We start from the raw sequence: 22,130 nt of genomic DNA, 5'->3' as shown, positions 1-22,130 counted from the left end.
GGAAGCTGAGACAGGAGGATTGCAAGTGTGAGCCCAACTGGGCACTTTAGCAATTTATTGAAATCCTGTCTCAAAATTAAAAAGGTCTTAGGATGTAGCTCAGTGTGAGGCCCTGGATTCAGTCCACAGTATTAAACAAAACAAAACAAAACAAAACAAGTAAGCACCACCAAACCAAAACCAGAAACACCTACACTAACCAGCATCTAACTCTTACCATAGCTCAACTCCACGGGGCGTCCACTGCCCACACAGCGCACCTACTCTCCACATGCTGCGGTCTAGTGCTTCCCACTTGCTCTTCTTGCTCTCACGTTGCTGAGAACAAGCCAAGGGCCTTCACCCAGAGCAAATTACTCCCAACCCTTTTGTAATTTTTATTTAGAGATAGGGTGCCACTAAGTCACCCAGCCTGTGCTCAAACTTGTGATCCTCCCACCTCAGCCTTCCAGACTCCAGAGTTATGCTGCTACCTTCCGTCTTACTTGCTCATTAATCTTCACCTCTGGGAAACATTCTCTTGTTTCAAAGATAAAGACCTTGAAGCTCAGACCCCAGGCCTATGCCTAGCCTTTGGCTTGTCTGGGTGGGAGTCATGCTAGACACGACTTTGAAGCACCTGGACCCCTCCTCCCCCCACCCCCACCCCCCATCACAAGCACTGCACAGGCATAAGAACCTAATACCCTACTGGGTACAGCCTGGTCTGTTTTGCTCCCAGCATCCCCTTCATCCTGTCCCTCCCAGCCCAGGTCCTCCTAGCTATTTTCTCCAGCTGACCCATGACTCTCACTCCTTCCATCCTCGAGAATGTCTCACATCTCTCCCTGCCCCCAAACACTCTCCTTCACCCACTGGCATCCCTTCCCCCAGGCCTCAGCTCACGCAGTCACTTGCTGTGATGTTTCCCATTGCAAACTCTGCCAGTACCTGTGCTTCCCTGTCCCCGCCCAGTGCCCATTGTGAGCCCTAACTGTTTCACATAGACCTCGCCTTTAGAGAGGGCCATCTGGCAGCAAGGTCAGGCCTGTATCTTTATACCCCTGATGCAGCTGCACCTTTTACCACTAGCTGAGTGGATGAGTGACAGACAGGCCCGACCCTTGGTGGCTGATCAGCAGGTCCTCAACCCACCACATGCCATGCAGGAAGAACCGAGTACCTGGTGACTACTGCTGACTTCTGCAGTCCAGCACACAAGCCACAGGCTCTCAGGGTCCTTCCATTTGAGGTTTGAGGCGGACCTTGGCCAACTCTGCAGAGGTGGGCTCTGCATCTCACCTGCACATGGTCTCGGTACAGAGATGCGTATAGCTCCTGTCCCCTTCGTCTGCAGTTCTCAATACAAGACACAAAATCCTAGAGGAGAGGGCAAGAGAGAAGCCACAGCTCAGTGATACTTGCAAGTCTAGGTCGGCACTTCCTCAAGCAATCAGCACAACTTGCAGACACGGAATTTGGTCAAGTCAGTCACAGTCACATGAACAGATTTCATCCCTGTGAGCTCACTCACATGCTAATGTATCCCTACACGTGTGCAGGCAGTGTCGCTGGTGTGGGCCCCCCTCGTGGGCTGAACTCTGCACATCCTGTACATGGGTAACTCCACACAGACAGACTTCACCCATGCAGGGATGTGCGCTAACAGAAACACACTCGTGGGCATTAACTTGCACATGGAGAGACTCTACCCTTGCGGTCCACTCACATGCAAAGACATGCACACCTGTGTGACTGTGCCCCCAACCGGGAAGGCTGGATCCACGACGCATTTGTGAATAAGCCGGGTGAAACGACCTTGTCTGAGCTTGAATGGATCCACTACTTGAGATTGGAAATGAAAGCAGTGTGTCTGAGACGCTTCAAGTCTCCACACGTCCTGGCATACTACCCTGCCACTGTTATAAAAGCCCTGGGAAGGGCTTCCATTCCTGATCTTTCTTTAGAAAGCAAAGTTTTCTGCAGTGACAGCAACCAAAAGGAGGTGAAGGGGTAGATGCGTCCAGTGTCACTGCCTTCCACTGCTCCCAGATGGGACCGTCCAGCTCCAGGAAAACCAGCTCAGGGCTCCCATTGAGCTGCACTATGATGAATTTTGCAATTATTTCACTATACATTACAACATAGTATAATGATAATAACAATAATAATAATAATAATAATAATAATAGAAATAAAGTGCACAATAAGTGTAGTGCGACACCCATCCCCCACCCCCCAGTCTGTGAAAATAAATGTCTTCCCCAAAATCAGTCCCTGGAGTCAAAAGGTTTGGGACCACTGCTCTACAATAAAAAATCAAAATCTAATGAAAGAATATGCAACTTTCAGCTAATATAAAATAAAGAGAAACAATGAAAAACAATTGATAATGTGTTGAAAGAGTGCCAAAAAATTTTTAAAAGGCACTACAAATAGAAAGTAAACATTAAAACAGATTAAATTTACTAAAAATATTATTAAGTATATTGAACACAAATGGATTAAGCGCCTCAAATTAAATGTAAACAAAGTCAAGTTTAGTAAAGAGTAGAAGCTAAGTGCTGTAACTGCTGCTTCCAAAAGACACCCCTAAAAACTCCCATAGGAAGTTGAATAGAAAAAGATAAACCATACAAAGCCTAACTGAAAGAGCTCTAAGGCTGTGAGATGGGACATGAAGTAGATTTCAAGGCAAGAGGTGTTCATAGGCAGAAAAGGGATGCTTTATCATAAGGGATAGAAAGCCCTGAAAAAATAAACACTAAGTGGAAACCACCTAATACTTTCTTAAATGCTTTATATGTAAAATGACAGAATTAAAAAGAGAAATCAAGAAATTTACAGTAATAGAGCAGATCATAACTCATCCTTCAGGAATGAACAATGGAAATGAATATGAAAGGCAGAAATGTAGAGTATTTGAAGAACAAAACAAGCAAATGAATTAATCCAAGGCAAAAAATATAGTTTTAAAAAATGTAGTCAAATGGAATAATGACTAAAATTCATCATATAGTGGGACATAAGTATAAAGTAATCTCAAATGATTTAAATTATCAAAAAAAGTATTTTCTGAACATAGTAGAAATAAAATAAAATAAAATATCAAAAATGCTTCAAAATCCAGCAATAATCTCTAAGTAATTCAATGGTCAAATAAGAGAACAAAACGGGCTGGTGAGATGGCTCAGTGGTCTCAAGCACCTACCTAGAACAAGCTCAGCAAAGCACAGGGACTGCGGTTCAATCCCCCAGCACCACATGCCAGCCAGCCCCGCCCCCTTGTGGGCTGAGCTGGCCACACACACACACACACACACACACACACACACACACACACACATAAATAAAAATTAAAAAAAAAAAGAGGACAAAACAGAAAGCATAATGTACTTTGAACTGGATAAAAATATGACACAATAAAACCTATGATACAATCAAGACTCTTTTGGGGGAATGTCAGTAAAAATATAACTATAAAAATTCTACTTATTAAAAATAAAGCTTATAAATTAAAAAATGCATGTAAAAGTTAGAAAATCAAGTTAAAACTACAGAAAACAGAAGGAAAGTTTGTCATGTCTGACCCAAGAAAGACCCTCTCAAGCAAATGTGTTGCCCACTATGAACAACAGGAATCCATCAAAGGGCCCTGCTGCCCCCAGCTGACAGAAGACTGCCTAAAGAAACCCACTGCTATCTCCACCCCTGCATGGATTCTCCTGGGAGCTTGGACCCCAAGCATTCCGCCAAGATTCCCTGGGACCACAGCCCCATCCCCAGCCCTTGCAACGCTCCACTTCTCTTCTGGCCAGCTGCTGAGAGCATTCACCATTTCAGCCTGTCTGTACCCAGACAAAATAAATCCAGCCTTTATGTCACATAGAGCCCATGAGTTTGTGTGGTTTCTCAGATGCCTTTGATAACACAGTAAAAGTAAGAGAAGAAATTAATAAAATAGAATATAAAAATAGTACAAAATCTTTTAAGGACAAAAATTGATTTCTTGAAAGACTAATTACATTTAGAACCCCAAAATGTGTCTAATTAGAAAGAAGCATAAATTAACAGAAACAAGAACAACAAAAGAGAAATTAACAGAGATCCTATAAACATTTTAAGCTAAAGGCTGGCCTCAACTACATTAGCGAGACTTGTCTCCACTAAAAACAGCAGTAAAATAATTGTAACATTATTATAAATAATTTTAAGCTAATACACTCAAAAAGTTGAGAGAACTAGTCCTATTGTCAAGAAAATGCTAGAAGAAAATGTGAAAATCTAAACTGTCTCATTTTTAAACTGAAAGTCCATCCATAAATACAGCTCTTCTGATGAAGATTTCATCCTTGACCATAGCTGAGGGGTGGATGCTAGGAAAAACCAAGAGGAACCAAAAACGAGAACATCAGCAGAACAAAAGGCTCGTGTACACTCTTGATCTTCTTCCATCTCTGTTTATTTGAAATATATGAAGTTATACAAAGGAAAACTTACAAGAATATGTTGTTGGGCTTGTAGCATTTATAAATAGACACGCACAACACTAATGGCACAGAATGAAGGGAAGAGATAAGAGACACACAGGAGTGACATTTCTGTGTCTCACTGGAGCGAATTAGTATGAATGTGAAGCCGACTCTCATGAAGTAAGATGTACATGCAAACCTAGAGCACCACAGAGGAAGGGAGCAGAACTAATGCAGGGGAAATCAGGAGATTCAAAGGCCACATGATAGTAAATTCACTTAATGCAAAAGAAAGCAATATAAGAAGAATATAAAAACTGAAGATATGAGATACATAAAGGACCAAAAGTACAATCACAGACATAAACCCAATCATAGATGTGAGTGGGCTACACAATCCAGTCCAAAAGCAGAGACTGTGAGATTGGATAGAAGAGCAATCAAGACTCAGACATGTGCTGGCTGTAGGGGACACTTCAGGTTCAACCACATAAACAAACTGAGACTGAAAGAATGAGGGAGGACAGATCAGGAAAACAATAACCACAGGATGGGTAAATTAGCTACACTAACAACAGATCAAAGATAAGGTCAGTGATGAACCTCAGACAGAAACCTGAAACTTAGGGCTGGCCAAATAGCTCAGAGGATTAAAGAGCCTGCTTAGGCAGACACAGGGGCCAGGAGTTTGATCCCTGGGCCTGCCATGCAAGCCAGGTCCCCAGGGCGCACTGAGACAGCGAACGAACGAGACTGGGCCTGGTGGAGCACACCCTCTAATCCCAGCATTTAGGAGGTTGTAAACAGGAGGATCACTACGAATCTGATCTAGTGAGACCCTGTATACCTTGTCTAAATACAAAAAAAAAAAAAATTTAAAAAAAGGAACCTGAAACTTCACAGGAAAGAGAAACCTGCAAACCAATATCTGTTAAATTTGAATGTAAAAATCCTCAATAAAATATTGCCAAATTGATTCCAGTAACATATAAGCATCGCATACAGTTACCAAGTGAGATTCAGCTCAGCCCATTTATGATAGATCCACTTAACATTTCAAAATAATGTAATATGCCACAGCAGGAGGGTAAAAAATAAAAATCACACGATCATTTCAATAGACATAGAAAAATATCTGACAAACTATAAAGCCCATTTGTGACCAAAAAAAAAAAAAAAAAAAAAAGTGCCAAACAACCTAATCAATTAGCTAGAGAAAACAGGCACTTTATCAGCCTTATAAAGAAGCTCTCCACTAAACCTATGGCTCACATCACACCTTTGCCAGAAGCTGCAGCTAGCCAAGTCAGAGGTCCATCAACTGATGAGAAACAATGTGATCTATCTATGTACAGAGTATTATTTTACCCTAAAAAGAAAAAAAGTAGTGACAGATGCTGCAACATGGATGAGCTTAAGAACATAACCCTAAGTTAAAGAAGCAAATCTCAAAAAACTATACATTATACAAAATGACCATAGAAGAAAAAAACTAGCTTAGCAGTGGCTCATGACTGGAGGTGAGGGGATAATAAAATCTTTCTGAGGTCATGAAAATATTATTGAATTGACCTTGGTGATGTTTGCACAAATCTGTGCATGTACTAGAAACCACTCAATTATTTACTTTTGGAAAATTATGTCTAAGTAAAGTTGCTTAGTAAGTATGTTTAATGGTACTAAAAAATAATAAAATTCGAAGTGTCATAGCATAGACTCATACCAGGAAAATCTTAAATGGAATAAAAGAAAACAATCCTCCAATGCTGTGAGAGGACTGAAGTATTAGAACTATTTGACAAAGATCTTAAAGCCACTATAAAAAAGGCTTTGACAACCACTAATTAACAGCACATATGGAACAATTAAGGCTCATCAGTCAGTAACTATACCTTCATCAGAGAAATATATAAAGCAGAAGCAAATACACATTTTAGAATTTAAAAGTATAATAACTATAGGGAAAATTCCAAGTGGCTGGGCTGAGGAGCAGAATGGGAGGGACAAAGGGAAAGACAGACCAGTGGACCAGAAGTCTGAGTGACAACCATGAGCCGTCCCTCCATGACAGGAATGAAACAGAATGGAAGAAGTACTCAGTGTCTAAAGCCTGTGGAACTGGACCCCGGACCTAGTGTTTGTGTCCTGAGAATCCCATGAAGGACACAGAGGTGGTGCTCAAAAATTACTCAAAGAATGACTAAAAAAGTCCCCAAGTTAAAAAAAAAAAAGAATACATAAACTTACAGGCTCAAAAACCAGCAGAGTTCCCCAAAAAGAAAAAGCCATAGAAATTCAAGATGTACTAGGGTCAGACTTCTGAGAACTAAACACAAAGAAAAAAAAAAAAACATGAAAGCAGCAAGAGAGAAATAACACTTTATTACCTACAGAGGAAAAGAGGTTTGAACAATGGTGAAGTTTTTCTATCAGAAATCAGGGGTTCCAGTAGCAAGTGGAATAATTTTAATGAGCTAAAAATAAAGAACTGTCAATTCAGAATCAGCAAAAAATAGTCTTTTGATTCAAAGAGAAATCAAGGCTATCTCAGATAAAGGAAAGTTAAGAGAATTTGTGACCACAAGGCTCCCTTGTAAGATGGCAGGGGGAAATTGTTTAAACAAAAAATAAAAGCCAAAAGAAGTAATCCTGAAACACCAGGAAGAAATAAAGAATACAGCAAGCAATATGTGGGTAAATACAAGACTTTTATTTTTATTGAAACTTCAACATTATTTGGTGATGGCTGAAGTCAAAATTATAACACTGATGAATGTAGAGGAAGATATAAAAAGTACATTTTAAATGGAGGAGATAATATTTATACTTCTAGATAACACCAGTAAGTCAGGGAATCCTAGGTGTCACTTCAGTGTTTCTATTTCTGTTGTAATAGAAAGACTAGGAAAAAAATCAAAGAGAAAATAAACAAATTACCAATATCAGGGCTTAAGCAGAAACTATCACCCTACTGACCTTGCAGTTACACAAAAGATAACAGGAGAAGACGGTGAGCAAACACACACACATCTGGACAGATGCACTGTCAAACACGAATGACCACGACTCACCATACGAAATAAGTTATTCAGATGGCCAACTCCGCTAAGAAAACTAAATCCAAAATTTAAAACTACCAAAAATAAGCTCTCTGATGCAAATGGTTTCACTTGAGAACCTTTAAAACTGATTTAGGGAGAACTGATATTAAGTTCACAGAAAATATCTTTCCTCAAGAGTTTTGGAAATTACCAACATGCTGACAACGAAGCCAAATAATACAAACAAACAAAGTGATTCTTCATGAATCAGAAGCAAAATACTCATATTAGCAAATAGAATTCCGCAGTACATAAAAGGAATTACATAATGTCCAAGTGGTCTATATGGCAGAAATGTAAGGCTCTGGAATATAAAAAAGTAATTAACATAAGCTACCGTATTAGCAAGTTAAAGATGAAAATCACATGATCACATCAAGTGAGGCAGAATAGTACTCTCTAAGTCATTTCTGTTAAAAATATCTGCAATAAAATAGGACTAAGTAGGATTTTTTGATAAAAACATCTTTAAAAACCCTATAGTTAGCACTATGTTTAATATGAAATAACAAATGCTAGTTCTTAATTTAGTGTATGTGCTGCCGAAGCGAGCACCAAATGCTAGTTCTTAAAGACTGAGAACAAAACAAGGATATCTACTTTCACTGTTTTTGTTCAATATAGTGCTAGAAGTTCTAGCCAGTGCAATAAGCTATGAAAAAGAAATAAAACTTAGACAGACCAAAGGGAAAGAAATAAAGCTGTCTCCACTTGCTGATGTCCAGATTGTACTGAATTTCCAATGCACTTACAAAATACAATTCACTTAAGTATATATTTAAGGTATTTACAGAAAAACTCAGGGTTACAGCATACAAGATCAACACACATATATCAAATATGTTTCAAAATATTATTAATGGATGCTGAAGTAAAAACATTATGAGTCTATTTTGTAATATATGTATATCTAATAAAATGCACACAGGCCATAAAGGACTCAATATGGTTCAAAGTACAAAAATTCAGATAAAAACAAAGAATATCTAAATAAATAAATATACTATGTTCATAAATTAGAACACTCCACATATTAAGATATCATTTCTCCCCAAATCAATCTGTGTAACACAATTCTTATCAAAGTCCTAGCAAAACTTTGTGTAAAGACAAACTTATTTTTAAAATTTATACGAAATAGCAAAGGAACTGGAAGAGTTAAATAATTTTGAAAATTATTAATAAAATGAGAGGAACAATTCTACCTGGTCTTGTCATATCATTACACTAATCAAGAATATGCGGCAGTAAAAAGAGAAAGACATAAGTTGATAGGACAGAGTGGAGCCCAAATCAGCATCCATGATGCGTACTCAACAGACTTTTGATGAAGTTGTTATGGCTATACAATAGATAACTTTTCAATAAAAGATGTTAAGGTGATTGATCACCCATACCCCAACATAATGAACCTAAGTCTCATATCTTGAAGAAAATTTAAATAGTTCTCAGATTTAAATGTAAACTGCAGAACTATAAACATTTTAGAAGAAAGTTTTTAAAACCTCAGGCTTTGCAAAGGGGTTTACATTAAAAGCACCCACCACAGAAGAAAAAATTCATAAATTGTATTCCATCAACATTAAAACTCTTTGCTCTGCAAAAGCCCATGTGAAGAAGATATTATGATAAGCTTCTGTATGGGAGAAAATGTTTGCAAGAGCTGAGATGGAGTCATGGTGAGATGCTAGGATTAGGATGCGCCACCCTGGGTGTCAGTGCAACCCGCCCTAATGGTGGGTACCCTGTCTAAAACAGAAGGGACATAGAGAGAGTTGCTGTGGTCACTCGCCTCTTGCTGGTTGCTACTTCACTGCTTTGGTGCCTTCCTGCCTTCTGCCCACCACAAACTGTTTCTCCTCTGTGATGCCTCTCTACCTTGCCACCCTGCCTTGAAGCCACCCAACTATGAACTGAAGCTTCCACAAACTGGGAGCTAAACAGACTTTTCCTCTTGTGGGTTTTGGGTATTTTGTATCAGCAAAGACAAAAAAAAAAAGCAATTAAGACCTGGGCCAGCTGCAATGGCGGGGAAACCAGGCTGTAGCACCAGTCATGGTCTTCTCACTACCTACCTATGTGGCGACCATCGTATGGACCCTGCACAGCCAATTGCTCATGGGAGCAGGAGCAGCCATCCCTCCTCACTGGCCTTGAGGGAGCAGTACACGTGAGCAATTCTGTTAAGTCTAAACTCTGAACATACTTTAATAGCACCCGTGTAGTGCAGTGGGAAGAGTGCACAAGATACTTCTGGACACCCCAAAATATGGCAGCCATCATCTTCAGGGAAAGCTGTAGTGTGATCCTTACAGCTATGAGCTGAGCTAGCAGTTTCTGTCAGAGAACATTATTTTTATGTGAAAGAATGGCCAATGGACAAAGATACAGGTACTAACACTTAGGTGCTAGGCAGATATTTCCTTGTAGGGGAACCAACTGAACTGTTACCTCAAGATAGGTGATAGCATTTGCTGCCAAAATGGGATTAAATGGGAGCCTTCAAGCAAATACTAGAATTTTGGAAAATGTGTATTTATTTGCCTCTGGAAGCTTGAGAATTACCCAACAGCTAAAGATATTTCTGATAGATTGGTGGTGACATAAGCATGATTTTTCCATGTTTCATAACGAAATGTGTCAACAAGCAGCAGATCTATGAAACTCAGGGTACAAGCAGTCACAGCACATGTTGTGTGTTCCAATGTGTGCCATCAAATCACAGTGGGTAAAATACCCAGAGTGCATGGAAGGGCAACAGCCTTAATGTCACAGGGCAGAAAGAGTTCACTGACAGGATTCTAAGTATCTCTTAAGAAATTGCTACTTGATGAATGTTGATGTAGTTTCAAAAAAAGAGTAACTGTAATTTTCTGGAAAGCTATTAAAATAGCCCTTTGTTCCTAAGAACATATCTGTGAGGCCAGATTTTCTTTCCATATTTCAGTAAGAGAGAAAGAAAGAAAAGGAAAGCGAGAGGGAGTGTGAGAGGGAGAGGGAGAGGGAATGGTAGGAGGAAGGGAAGGGGAGGGGAAGGGAGTGGAGGAGAAGGAAGAAGGAAAGAAGGGATTATAACAGATTGAATGAAAAAGTAGCTTTAAGAATCCAGCAGACTTCTAGTAAACCCTACAGACAGTAAAGAGATTGACAAAAACATATTATCACTCTTCTTTTCTTTTGTGTTGAAAATATTGTTATTTCTTTAAAATGTCATTTTATGTACACTGGGTTTAGTACACTTATTTTATATAAATTAACAAATGCATTATTTTTAAATTTTATTTAATTTCTATTATGGTAAATATCTACAAATAAAAGCTACACAAACAAATGCCCTTTGAATACTCAATAACTTGTCAGAAGGTGAGGAGGTCCTGAGACCAAAGAGTTGGAGAGCTGTTGCTTGTCACTATGAAAAAAGATTGAATTGCTACTTTATGTGACGACAATGATAAATCTACTTTTTTTTTTTTTTTTTTTTTTTTTTTGCAGAACCAGGGATTGAACTCAGGCCCTTGCGCTTGCCAGGCAAGCACTTATTCTACTGAGCCATCTCCCCGGCCCCAATAAGTCTTATAAACACAATTTGGAGGTGAATTAAAAGAGACAAGAGTACACCTGCTGTTGTTTCATGTATACAAAATTGAAAGTGTGGACAATAGCAAAATTGAAGTACGGTATTAGAAGCCAGGGAATGGCCACCTTTAAGGGTAAGGGCTTATGCCCTAGAGTGGGACGTGGGCCAGGCATGCTCTTGGGACATCCTTAGCCTTGTGCTTTTCATTTGGGTATCTAACCTTGTGTTTGCTTTGATGAAATTCTTATTCTGCACATTTGTGACTTGAACAGTTTTCCCTTTGTATATTATCCTTGATGAAATTTTTAAAAAGTGTTTATTGGCGAAAACTAAAGAATACAAAACCAATATAATTTTTTAAATCTAGTTTCTGTTTTGGAGTAGTGGGAATATAATGATTTCTTTCTTTCTTTTCTTCCTTTTTTATTTACAAAATTTTCTTCAATATTGCTGTTATATTGTTCATACACATTTATAAGTAAAGCAACCATTATGAGCATCACAAGTGACATAAAATGCTGAAGAATTTGACTAATTCTGCATCTACGGCACAAGCCCAGACACAGTGCTTTGGAGACAGGAAGCAGAGAACTCTTGGGGGCACTTGGAGCAGAGCAGCTGCCTTACCCAGCAAGGCAACTGCCATCTTGCCAAAGAAGGAGGGGCCTTGCTGGAAAGCCCCCCAGGGTGAGCATCAGGACCAAGGAGCTCCGGCAGGGAACACAGAAGTCCCCTTCAACCAGGGAAGCCCACACTTGGCTCCTAACCCTGGGCAGCGGCTTACGTGGGCAAATCACCAAGTGTCTCTGAACTTAGTTCATTGTTTGTGACATGAAGTTACTAACGAGTACCACCTTTGTCTGCCCTGCAGAGATGTTCCAAAGCTGGGTCATAGCAGGAGAATGGAAGAAAGCATGCTCCAAGCTGCAAAGGGGTCACCTGAAGATTAGTCATTCCAAGGTGAAGAACAGTTTTCCCTTTGTATATTATCCTTGATAAAATGTTTAAAAAGTGTTTATTGGCAAAGACTAAAGAATACAAAACCAATATAATTGGTGGACATAAAATCACTTGCAAGGACAATGATCTAGCTGACCTCTTCAAATTGCAGACATATGGAAATGCTGGGAGCTTGGTGTCCTTCATCCTTCCATGATTACAACCCCATCTACAATGGTGGCAGCCCTGGGCTGTTCATGCCCCACTCAGATACTCCAAGTTGGGTTTCAAATCTCTCTTCAGCAAACGAGCATTGAGTGACTATTGTTTTCCAAGTACTGTAGCACAGAGATGAACCCTTATCTAGTCTTACAGCATTTCAGAGAGAACAGAGAGTTGGGAGCCAACAAGGCCAACCTGAGCCACAGGTGACGTATGTATGGCAGGGAACACAGAAGAGGGAACCTCAGCATGAGCTGGACCAGAAAGCCCTCCCTGGTGGATGTTGTTTGAATGGCTTATTTCAGACAGAAGTCTGTTTTAGTTCTACTTTTTTTTAGCATTTTTTTTAACTTATTGCTTCTAATAATCACCCTGACAGTGATTTAGAAGGTGGATTTTTTGATGGCCGGACTAGTAGCAGGAAGCCCCCTTCTGATGTTGCCATGGCAACACAGGGGCAATTAGGTGAAGGATGCAAAAGACTCAAGTTCAAGGACCAATGGAAAGTGGTAGGGGAGAAGTCTGAGCTGCGTGAGGGCCTAGAATGGCAATAGCTTTGCTTAGCTGAATGAATTAAATGAGATAACCCGAGAAAAATAAAGAAAGTTTACAGAAACAAGAGAAAGAGCACAGTTGTATGATGAAAGGTCAGCTGGCTGCCCCCAGGAGAAAGCCTGTGGGACAAGCCAAAAACAAGATAAATGTGGGTCTTTCCACATCCATAAGGGGGGAATAAGGCCTTGGACAAGGTCCCGCAAGGAGCACAAATACAGGGAGGAGGCTAATGGGACAGGGTCAGATGCCTAAAGAACCACAGTGCAGTTTGGCCCTGAGGAGAAGGCACAGAAAGATGTAAGGACATCAGAGAGAAATGTGGGCAGCAAGGGTGGTGTCAGTGCTGAGAGCAGTGTATCAGAGACGCCCCACAAGATGTGGACAGAAAACGACTGTCAGATTTGCCATGAGGAGTGGTCATTGGTGACTCCTAGGAGACTCATCCCAGGGGCTGGGCACTGATGGCTTCTGGCAACAATGAAAGCTTTGGACTAAACCCAGTGTGGATGCCAAGAGTCACCTGGGTATTAGCAGGCACAATGAAAGCTGCCAGGAGGAAGAGGGACATAAACAAGTAAAGGAAAGAGGAAGGACACTGATGTGTCTGGACCTCCAGGGCCAGAGCCCCCTTGGAGCTGACCCTAGCAGTGGGAGAGAGAGAGAGGCCCTTTAGTTACACTGGACAGGCTGGATGGAAGGGTGAGCACACTGCAGATGTGAGCATGGGCATGGTGGTACCCGGAGAGCATTAGGTGGGCAACACAGGACTCTGCCTCCCCTGGAAGCTGGCCTGGGCCTTGGACACACACAAGAGTTAGGGAGAATAGAGTGGGCACTTCCAAGGGCACCTCAGGGATTCTCTAAAGTGCTGCACACAGCACTTTACACCTAAGAGGGTTTCCATGTGCAGGCCACATGGAACATGATGATGTTACATGTAATATATGCATAAGTACAGGGCCGCTCAAAAATACAGTGTGTTTAAATAAAAACTCACCACACAGTGTCATTAACCAACCTCAAAATCCTCCCCCTTGCTTCAAACACATTTATCCCACTATTCTTGTCACTTTCTGAAATAATTCAGGAAATCCTCTATCATGTCTTTAGTTACACTAGTCACAGGTACCTCCATATCTTAAATCAACTCCAAACATTTACAGCAATTTCAAATAAAAATCTAACGATGTATCCTCATCCACCTTCCCCAGGAGCTATAACACAACATGACTTCTGGCTCTTCCTCATAGTCAAATGGCCACAAAAGGTCAACTGTTTAATCAATTCAGGACATGGAGAGCACAACTAGAGACATTCACAAAAGAGGCCTTCAGAACTGCTTCAGAAAGTACACAAAGGATGAAATAATGGTGTTTGCAGCACAGGGCAGAATTTGCATGGGGATTCATGGCAAAGTATCATTTACTGTAATAAAGCTTTAAAATTCAAATATCCACTAGATTTTGTGATCACAGCTTATATGATGTGTATTATGATTACTTCCATTTCACTAAAGAGAATGTTGAGGCCAAGGAGAACAGGGACTCCATCGGCACAGGAAGTGGGGTATGCGAAGCAGTGGCCTGGCCCCGCCCCATACCCCCTCCTCCACTGTGCATCTCTGTAAAGCCAAACAAACTTGCCCATCCTCTGAGTCATTCATGCCCTGGGAAGTTGTCCCAATCAGACCTCAGAGACAGGAGGAAGGAGATCTGGGTCAGTTCAAGGACAGAGGCCCATCTGCCTGGACAGCAGTGAATGTGAAACATTGATCGGGGACAGATTCAGAGTAGAGTTCTGCATTGCTTATTGGAACTAAATGGCTTTTGCTTAGCAACTGCCAGTGCATTAAAGACTCTGGGAGCCTTTGAAATAGAACAAAGGCTTCCCAAGGCTGATCGGAGACAGAGAGGGAGGCAGTGGGGTGTGTGGGGCCGGCTGTCCCAGTGCCTTTGTGGGACATGGGCCTTATCTTAGGAAAGACACTCATCCCACCTGAAGGGTCAGTTTTAGTGGGCAGACCACAGCTCTCTGAAGCCCACCTTGCCTGGAGGACCCCTGAGGCTGGCAAAATGCTGGTGACACTCCCATCCATGCTGTCCCCAGGAAGTACCTGCTGTCCACTGATGACAGTCATTGCGCATGTTTGTTTAAAGCATCATTAGTTCTGTAATCATAGTCAAGTGGCTTGACAAAAATGAAAGGCTAGTAGCTGAAGTCAGCTGCTCAGATTCCACCCAGAAAGTTGGTGCTAAGATCACAGCTACGAGGCCTGTCCCATCAGCCAAGCACCATGAGCATTAGCGCCTGGGACCAAGCTCAGCAGGAGGCAGGCGAAGTTCATCTGCACCATACCTACGGGCTGTCACTTTAGTGCACACAGCATCATGCTAGCATCTTCTAATGCACCTTTTGCACCACTAGAAATTCACCCCCAAAAGATCGTAAAACAAATGCACAAATATGCATTGAACAATATCTTCAACCATCCTAAAGTAGCATAAAATGAAGTCATTAAACATGGCGCAAGGAGGGTAATCTTCCCCATGCTAGAGTGCAATGAAACTGTCACACTTCATGCTCTCCAAGGGCTATCACTTGTCCCTGAAGCCCCTGGGCACCCCTTTGGGTGGGTGACTTAGGCAGGGGGTCAAAGGCTAGACTTCAGCTTCCTTCTCCTACCCCAAGCAGATGGCTTCAGGGACAAGTCCCTGCACAGCCACATACTTCAGCCTTTGTGTCAGAAATGCAGAAGCACAAGAAGGCCTTCGTGCTATACCAAGATGTTTGTACAGGAAGTTAGAAAACAGTGCAGCAGCAATCATAACAACTAAATCTGTATAGATCTTCATGGGAAAGAAAAACAATGGAAGGGCAGTGTATAAGTGTTGGGGCTTTTGGCCAGTGTTTCCAGCTCCTTCTTTCTTGCAGGTGTATAACATTGCCAGACCCTATGACATTTGGGCCCAGTGAGGCCAGGGAGAAGCATGCAGAGGTCTATGAGCTGTCTGCTAAGCTCTCCTTACTCTTCATGGGACACAGCACCCTACATGGAGCTGTTCTGTGATCCTGGGGCCACTGAATGAGAAAAAGGCCCACAGAAGCACTGGCCTATTTCCAATGTCCTTGCAGCACATGGAGAAATGAGCATTTGTTATCGCAAACGTATTAGGTTAGGGAGTATTTGTTTCTGATATGCCATTTAACTCCTCTCACACTGGGGCTGGGGCCTCTGGGTCGAATGTATTCATAGCATGTGCAAGGCCTTGGGCTCAGTTTCTGGTGTGTCCACGCACACACACATGCATGATCACATTCGTGAGCAGGGAAAGAAATCAAGAGAGCTGCAAGGAAAGGAAGAGTGGGGCCAGCTCAGTCCTGTGGGCCAAATGTTGGAATATTTAAGCAACAAGAAGAGTAACTTAATGGGTTTAATGGATTACAGCCCAATTCTGAAATAAATATGGATGAGTCCCTACTGGTATAAATAAAAGATTGAGTAAATAAATGAGTTGGGAGGAAAAGACAAAGTTTCCTTACATAAAAATTTCCAAGCAATTTACTTTACTTAGATCCCACCCCCTCCAGAGGGTAGCACTTAATTGAGGCTGGAAAGGACATAGGGACAGTGGAGAAATCTGGCAGATACAACCTTGACCTTGTCTTCTGTGGAGGTGTCACACAGATGCCACAGACCACTGAGGTGCACAGTGAGAGAACCACTTCACTCCAAGATCTGCCTAGCAGAGCCCCAGAGCCCCAGAGCCCAGGAAAATCATAAGGAAAACTCAGAAAACTCAAAGGACAGATGCTTTGCTAACTCATCACAGCCATCAAGGTCACTGAGGAACAAGGAACGTTTGAGAAGCTGCCACAGACACAAGGAGAGGAAGGTGACCATGGAGAGATGATGACCAAGGGTGGTGTGTGAGCCTGTGGTGAATCAGGGAATAGTGGTGAAACTTGTGGGGTCAAAATGAAGCCTGAAATTTAGTTCCCAGTAATGTATGAGCGTAAATTTCTCAGCTTGGACAGAGGTATGGGATAATTGCAGGGGAAATCTTATTGGGAGTATATGAAAATATTGGATAAATACAAAATGCTTTCAAAAGACAAAGTTTAAAAATACAATAATAGCTAAATACATAATACATAAAAGCTAAATCTTGGAAATAGCCTTTATATTTACCAACAGATGAACAGATAAAGAAAATGTGGTATTTATATACAATGGAGCACTACTCTGCCATAAAGTGAGATAAATTTCAGTCATTTGTAGAAAAAAAAAGGGGTGTACTTAGGTCCATAATGTTAAGAGGAATAAATCAGGCACATGAGCTTAAGTATTACATGGAGGGTTGGGGAGATAGCTCAGCAGTCTAAGTGCCTGCATGGCAAGCTCAAGGATCTGAATTTAATCACTGGCACCACATGCCATGCCCACCTGGATGAGCCCCAAAAATGTGTGTGGTGGTGCACACCTGTAACCCCAGCTCTGGGAACACTGAGACAGGAGAATCACTATGAATCTGAACTGTGTAGTGAGACCCTGTATCCATTAAGTAAATAAATAAATAAGTAAATATTATTACATGGTGTTTCTCTTGAAAAAATCAAAGTATAATAAAGGCAAAATAAAATACGGATAGTAGGAAATAGGGAGATAGATCTTTGGCAGAAGGGAGGGGCACCAAGAGATGAAGGGAGGGAAAAGAGGAGGGAGAGAAGGAGTGAAAAGGAATTAGGTTGTGATATGCACACACACTAGTTCCCCACGAAGGATGTGACCATGATATACTGCAAATGTGTACTGGAATGCACAGTAGGAGTTCTCCCGGCCTTCCACTCTGTCCAGCAGGAGCCTGCTAAGTGGCGCACACATTGCTGCTCTCTCAGGAAGACACCAGTGCACCTCCTCTTGTGGGTAGAATAGTGTCCTTGTGCTGAATGTAATTCTTGTACTTACATGCCAGTATCTTTTGGGAAACCTTGCCACCCAAATTGTACAAGCCACCCACTTCCCCTGTGTTTAACATGGAAATAACTTTGGATCTCCAAAATGCTAGGAAGCTGCCAGGCAAAAGGACAAAACCAACAATGGAGGTGTTTTGTACAGATAATTTAAGGGAACTTTAGGGATATAATTATCAATTTGATTTCTACTGTATGAATAGATTTTAAAACACTGAATGACACAATATAAAGGTCCAGTGTAGTTTGTCTTCTTTACAATTTTTCAAAGTTCCTGTATATTCACAGACAGACAATTCCATAAAGAAAAGCTATTACCATCCTGTTTTAGGGTCAAATGTAGGTTTCTTTAGCATCTGGCATTCTTGGGCCAAATACAGGCTGCAGTTAAGACTCGAGTGTCTCCCCATGTTGGAGGCAGATACCTGGGCAACATGCTGGTCACCTTTCCTGCTCTGGGAGGAAGGGGAGGAAGGGGACTCAACTGTGCCATGCAGTGGAAGGCAGTGGGCAACAGAGAAAATTGTATCTGCATAGCCCTGCGAGGTGTGGCGAAGCAGTAGCTCTCACTACCCCTGGCCCCTGTGTGCCTCCCGTGGCAGAAGGAAAGCTCCAGAAGTAGCACTTAGCACCCACAATTTAGTACCTTTCCCATGTCATTCAGAACTCACACACAAACACTGTAGCTGTCACTTGCACAGCATGAGGTGTTACAGCAAAACTAACATGGATTTCCTCTTCCTCCTCCACAATGTCGGGGACAGAAGATTTGTTCTCACTGTCCATCTTTGCAACCTCAGGGACTGTGGTTCTCTTTGTTGAGAACTTTCTCCTTTCCACCTACAGGAAGCATGTCAAGGCTTCTCTTTATAAAACATATCTAACTTGCCGGCATCGATACTCTCGCATTTGGGGTCATTAGTAAGTAAAAGAAGGGCGACTTATGCACTGTGATACCGTGAGTCACTCTAACAACCCATTGGCTGATGATGCTTTAATTTAATTTAAAAATCTCATAACAAAGACAGCTACTCAGTATCTAACAAGCAGGAAGACTACATGGCATGGATCTGAGAGACAGAGACAGGCAGGGTTGCACCCTGAAGGGCACAGAGCTGGACGAGGTGAGCTTGCTTCATCATTCCACTTAGATTGGGTCATAATTTGGAAATTACAAACTGTTTATTTCTGGAATTTCCTAGGCTCAGATGATGGGCAACTAAAACTACAAAGATCAAAACTGTAGAGGAGAAGGCTGCCGAAGAGAAGCCTCAACAGCATGCTATTCTGCAGCTTCCACATAAGGCTGGTGTATCTGTCTTGAGGTACAAGTTCCTAGGGGAGACTTGGATTAGGTTAAATAATAGAAGTGATTGGGCTGAAGTGGTGGCTCAGTAGCTGAGCACCTGCCCGGAGTGTGCAAGGCCCTGGCTTCAATCTTCATTAACAGCAACAGAAACAATTAATAAGAAAGAGAACATTGCATAAAATGTTTTCTCTGAGGTCAGTAAAGCGCATGCAGCATCCACATGCATGCATGTGACATGTGCACATGAGCAGCCCTTTACAAAGTAAGCATAGCATGTGCCAAGCCACAGGCCAGGCGCTGCGCCTCAGCCCCAGCCAGGTCTTTGGAGAACGTCAGTTTAGATGACTCAGGCCAGGAGACGCTCTTTCTGGAGTGCCCAGATAATTGCACTTTTCTCTGCTGTGGAGACACAGCCCCTGGATCCTTAATAAATGTCAAGCAATACCAGAGTAATAATCATATTTTCAGCAATAATGACAAACAACTGGGGCTCTGTGTGGGTGTGGAGGGACCGGATCACCACAGCGCAATTCATCTCTTGTTAAATTCACTCACATATTAATTTCTAAGATGAACGGTGGTATCTAATTTGTCTTTTTTGAACTGTGATGTTTTTATTAAATTCAATCATCATGAGTACATGGAATATGGAGAATGACTACTTGAAAAAAAAAAAAGAAAAAGAAAAACCACACTCACGTAGCGGAGGTCAGGAGCTGTAACAATGCAGGTTGGAATCTTTCCTCATGAAGGCTGCCCCTTGGTTCCCAGTGTGGGGCCACATCTGGCCTTGGTGCTACTCAGAGGGATGGGCTGGGCTGTGTCCTTACCATGCCCTTCTACTTGGCATCCTCACTGTCACTATGACCATCTGTCTCCATTGTGTGTCAGCCCCGTAATCCTCACAAGTCATGTCCCCATTCCTCAGAACAGAGCTACATCAGGAAACAGGGCATCCGAAGAGGTGATTAGGCTGCAATGAGGCCGTTAGGGGTTCCCTCCAATCTGACTGGGGTCCTCAGAAGAAGAGAAAGAGACAAAAGAAGAAGGAGCTATCTGTAAGCTGAGACAAAGATGGAAGAGTAGCCAAAAGAAGCGAACCACCCTTCTGAAACTTCCTTCCTAGACATCCAGTCTCCAGAACTGAGAGAAAACGTATGTCTGTTGTCTGAGCTGCCCAGTACAATGGAAGCCTGAAGAGATTTATTCAGATTGGAGGTCCCCTGCCCAAACTGCTAGGGAACAGAAGTGTTTGGCATGGTCAGTGTTTCAAATTTGGAATATTTGCATACATGTTAGTGGATATCTTGGGGATAGCTCCAGTACACAAACACAAGACACATTATCCACACAACCTGTGATTTGGCACTGTATTTTCAGTGCCTATGTCTTGTCACCTGTCTGTGGGAGCTGCACTTGTGGCCATGTTGGTGCTCAAAAAGTGTCAGACTGTGGGGCAGTTTAGATGTTAGATTTTTTTTGGTTAGGAAAGCTGAACCTGGACAGATGTGACTACCAGACAATGCTTGGCATGGAAACATTTGGACACTGCAACTGGCATTCCACACAGAAAAAAGAAAACCGGAGCTCAAGGGTAGAATTCCCTTTTTAGATAAGGAGAGCAACAAGGCCATCTGTAGAGGACCACAGCAGGAAGTGAACTTGGGGATGCAGACCAGGTCACTCCATTATGACTGATCTGAGTCTGCCCTGGATTTCGTGGAACCCAGCAACGGCTTTTGATCAGGACCATGAAGCCTTTGGATATGGTCACTGAAACCTCACAGTAGGGGTAGCACTGGGGAAGGGAGGGGCAAGGGAAGCTACCAGGTGAGGGCATCTGCTTGGTTCATCTGGGTCACTTTGGTTCACCTGGGTCCAGCACTGCTGGTGGGGGAGGTATGAGAACTCTCTGGCCCCTCCTGTCCATTGTGCTCCCAGGTAGCCAGGCACGGCTCTGATGCTTGAGTCTGTATAGAGTGCACACGTATGATCTTCATACCCTGCGGTTGGCTTTCTTCTATTATTATTTGTTCTGGTCTTATTTCTTGATTTTATTGCATTCAGTCTCATCTAAAGGAAACCTAAACCCCTTGGAGAATACATAAGAATATAAATAAACCCATAAAATGAGATAGTCTACCTATCCTCCGCCAGCAACTCTGAGCCAGCCAGCCACTGGCCCACAAAGCACAGGTCAGGACCACCTGTCCTTCTGCATCCCTCAGCCATCTGGCCTCAGACCTTGGTCCTCTTCCTCCTCCTCTAAATGTCAAGTAAAGCTCTTCCAAACCCTCTCCTCTGGGACCCTCCTTTCCTGTCATGACTATTTCACTTGCCTTAGTGAGAGGCCTACCAGGCTAGTATACTCCATCTCCACCACTTGTCAGCAACCCCAGCCTCAACCCGAGGGCGTGGATACAGGAGGCACTGAAGGAGAATGCTCAATGGCCAGATGGCAATGAAGCAGCAGATGGGGTCCAAGGCAGAAAGAGAAGCTCGGGTCCCCTGTAGGATGTGAGGTGGGGCCTGCCAGTGGGGTCTGGCCACTTCCTCCTGGCCTATTCCTCCTCTGCTTCCTGGACTCAGCCAAACAGTCTCTCTCAGGGCTCAGCACACTAGGTCATTCCTAACCCAGGCTCGGTACAGCTGGTCCACTCTGAGATCCTGCAAGATGTCAATGGCTGCTTCTTGCTGTTAGCCACCACACTTCCCCAATATAATCATGTGGCAAAGTCCCCTCACCTCCAGCAGTCACCAGGCAGTACCTGGCTGGTCACATGCTTCCTTTGGGTTATATGTCTCCTCTAACATCTTCTCATGTGCTCACCAGGTGTGGAGGAGCTGTTTTCCCCTCTGGCTCAGCTGCCTCCTGAACCCATATGCAGGTCCTAGGAGCAGGGCCCAGGCTTCAAGACTCGCCTGACCCAGGATTGTTCCATGGCTTTGACGGGGGCCTCAGCTTCATCACTTCATTCCTTCATTAGTCTCTCATATTAGTTGAT

The 22,130-nt window shown here is 42.5% G+C and overlaps 1 protein-coding gene across 3 annotated transcripts in view; it reads right to left on the bottom strand.

Annotated features, from left to right (window-relative positions):
• Positions 1-22,130, bottom strand: part of Wdfy4 (WDFY family member 4) — a 240,968-nt gene that overhangs the window by 94,482 nt on the left and 124,356 nt on the right. For all 3 annotated transcript variants that reach the window (XM_004646962.2, XM_023707249.1, XM_023707250.1), the window contains exon 40: positions 1,282-1,359. In XM_004646962.2, coding sequence (XP_004647019.1) covers positions 1,282-1,359 — 78 coding nt within the window. The remainder of the gene's footprint in view (positions 1-1,281; positions 1,360-22,130) is intronic.

The sequence above is a fragment of the Octodon degus genome, unplaced genomic scaffold, assembly GCF_000260255.1.
Source record: "Octodon degus isolate 3935 unplaced genomic scaffold, OctDeg1.0 scaffold00285, whole genome shotgun sequence".
Taxonomy (NCBI): Eukaryota; Metazoa; Chordata; class Mammalia; order Rodentia; family Octodontidae; genus Octodon; species Octodon degus.
This window is presented reverse-complemented; position numbering and strand designations above follow the sequence as displayed.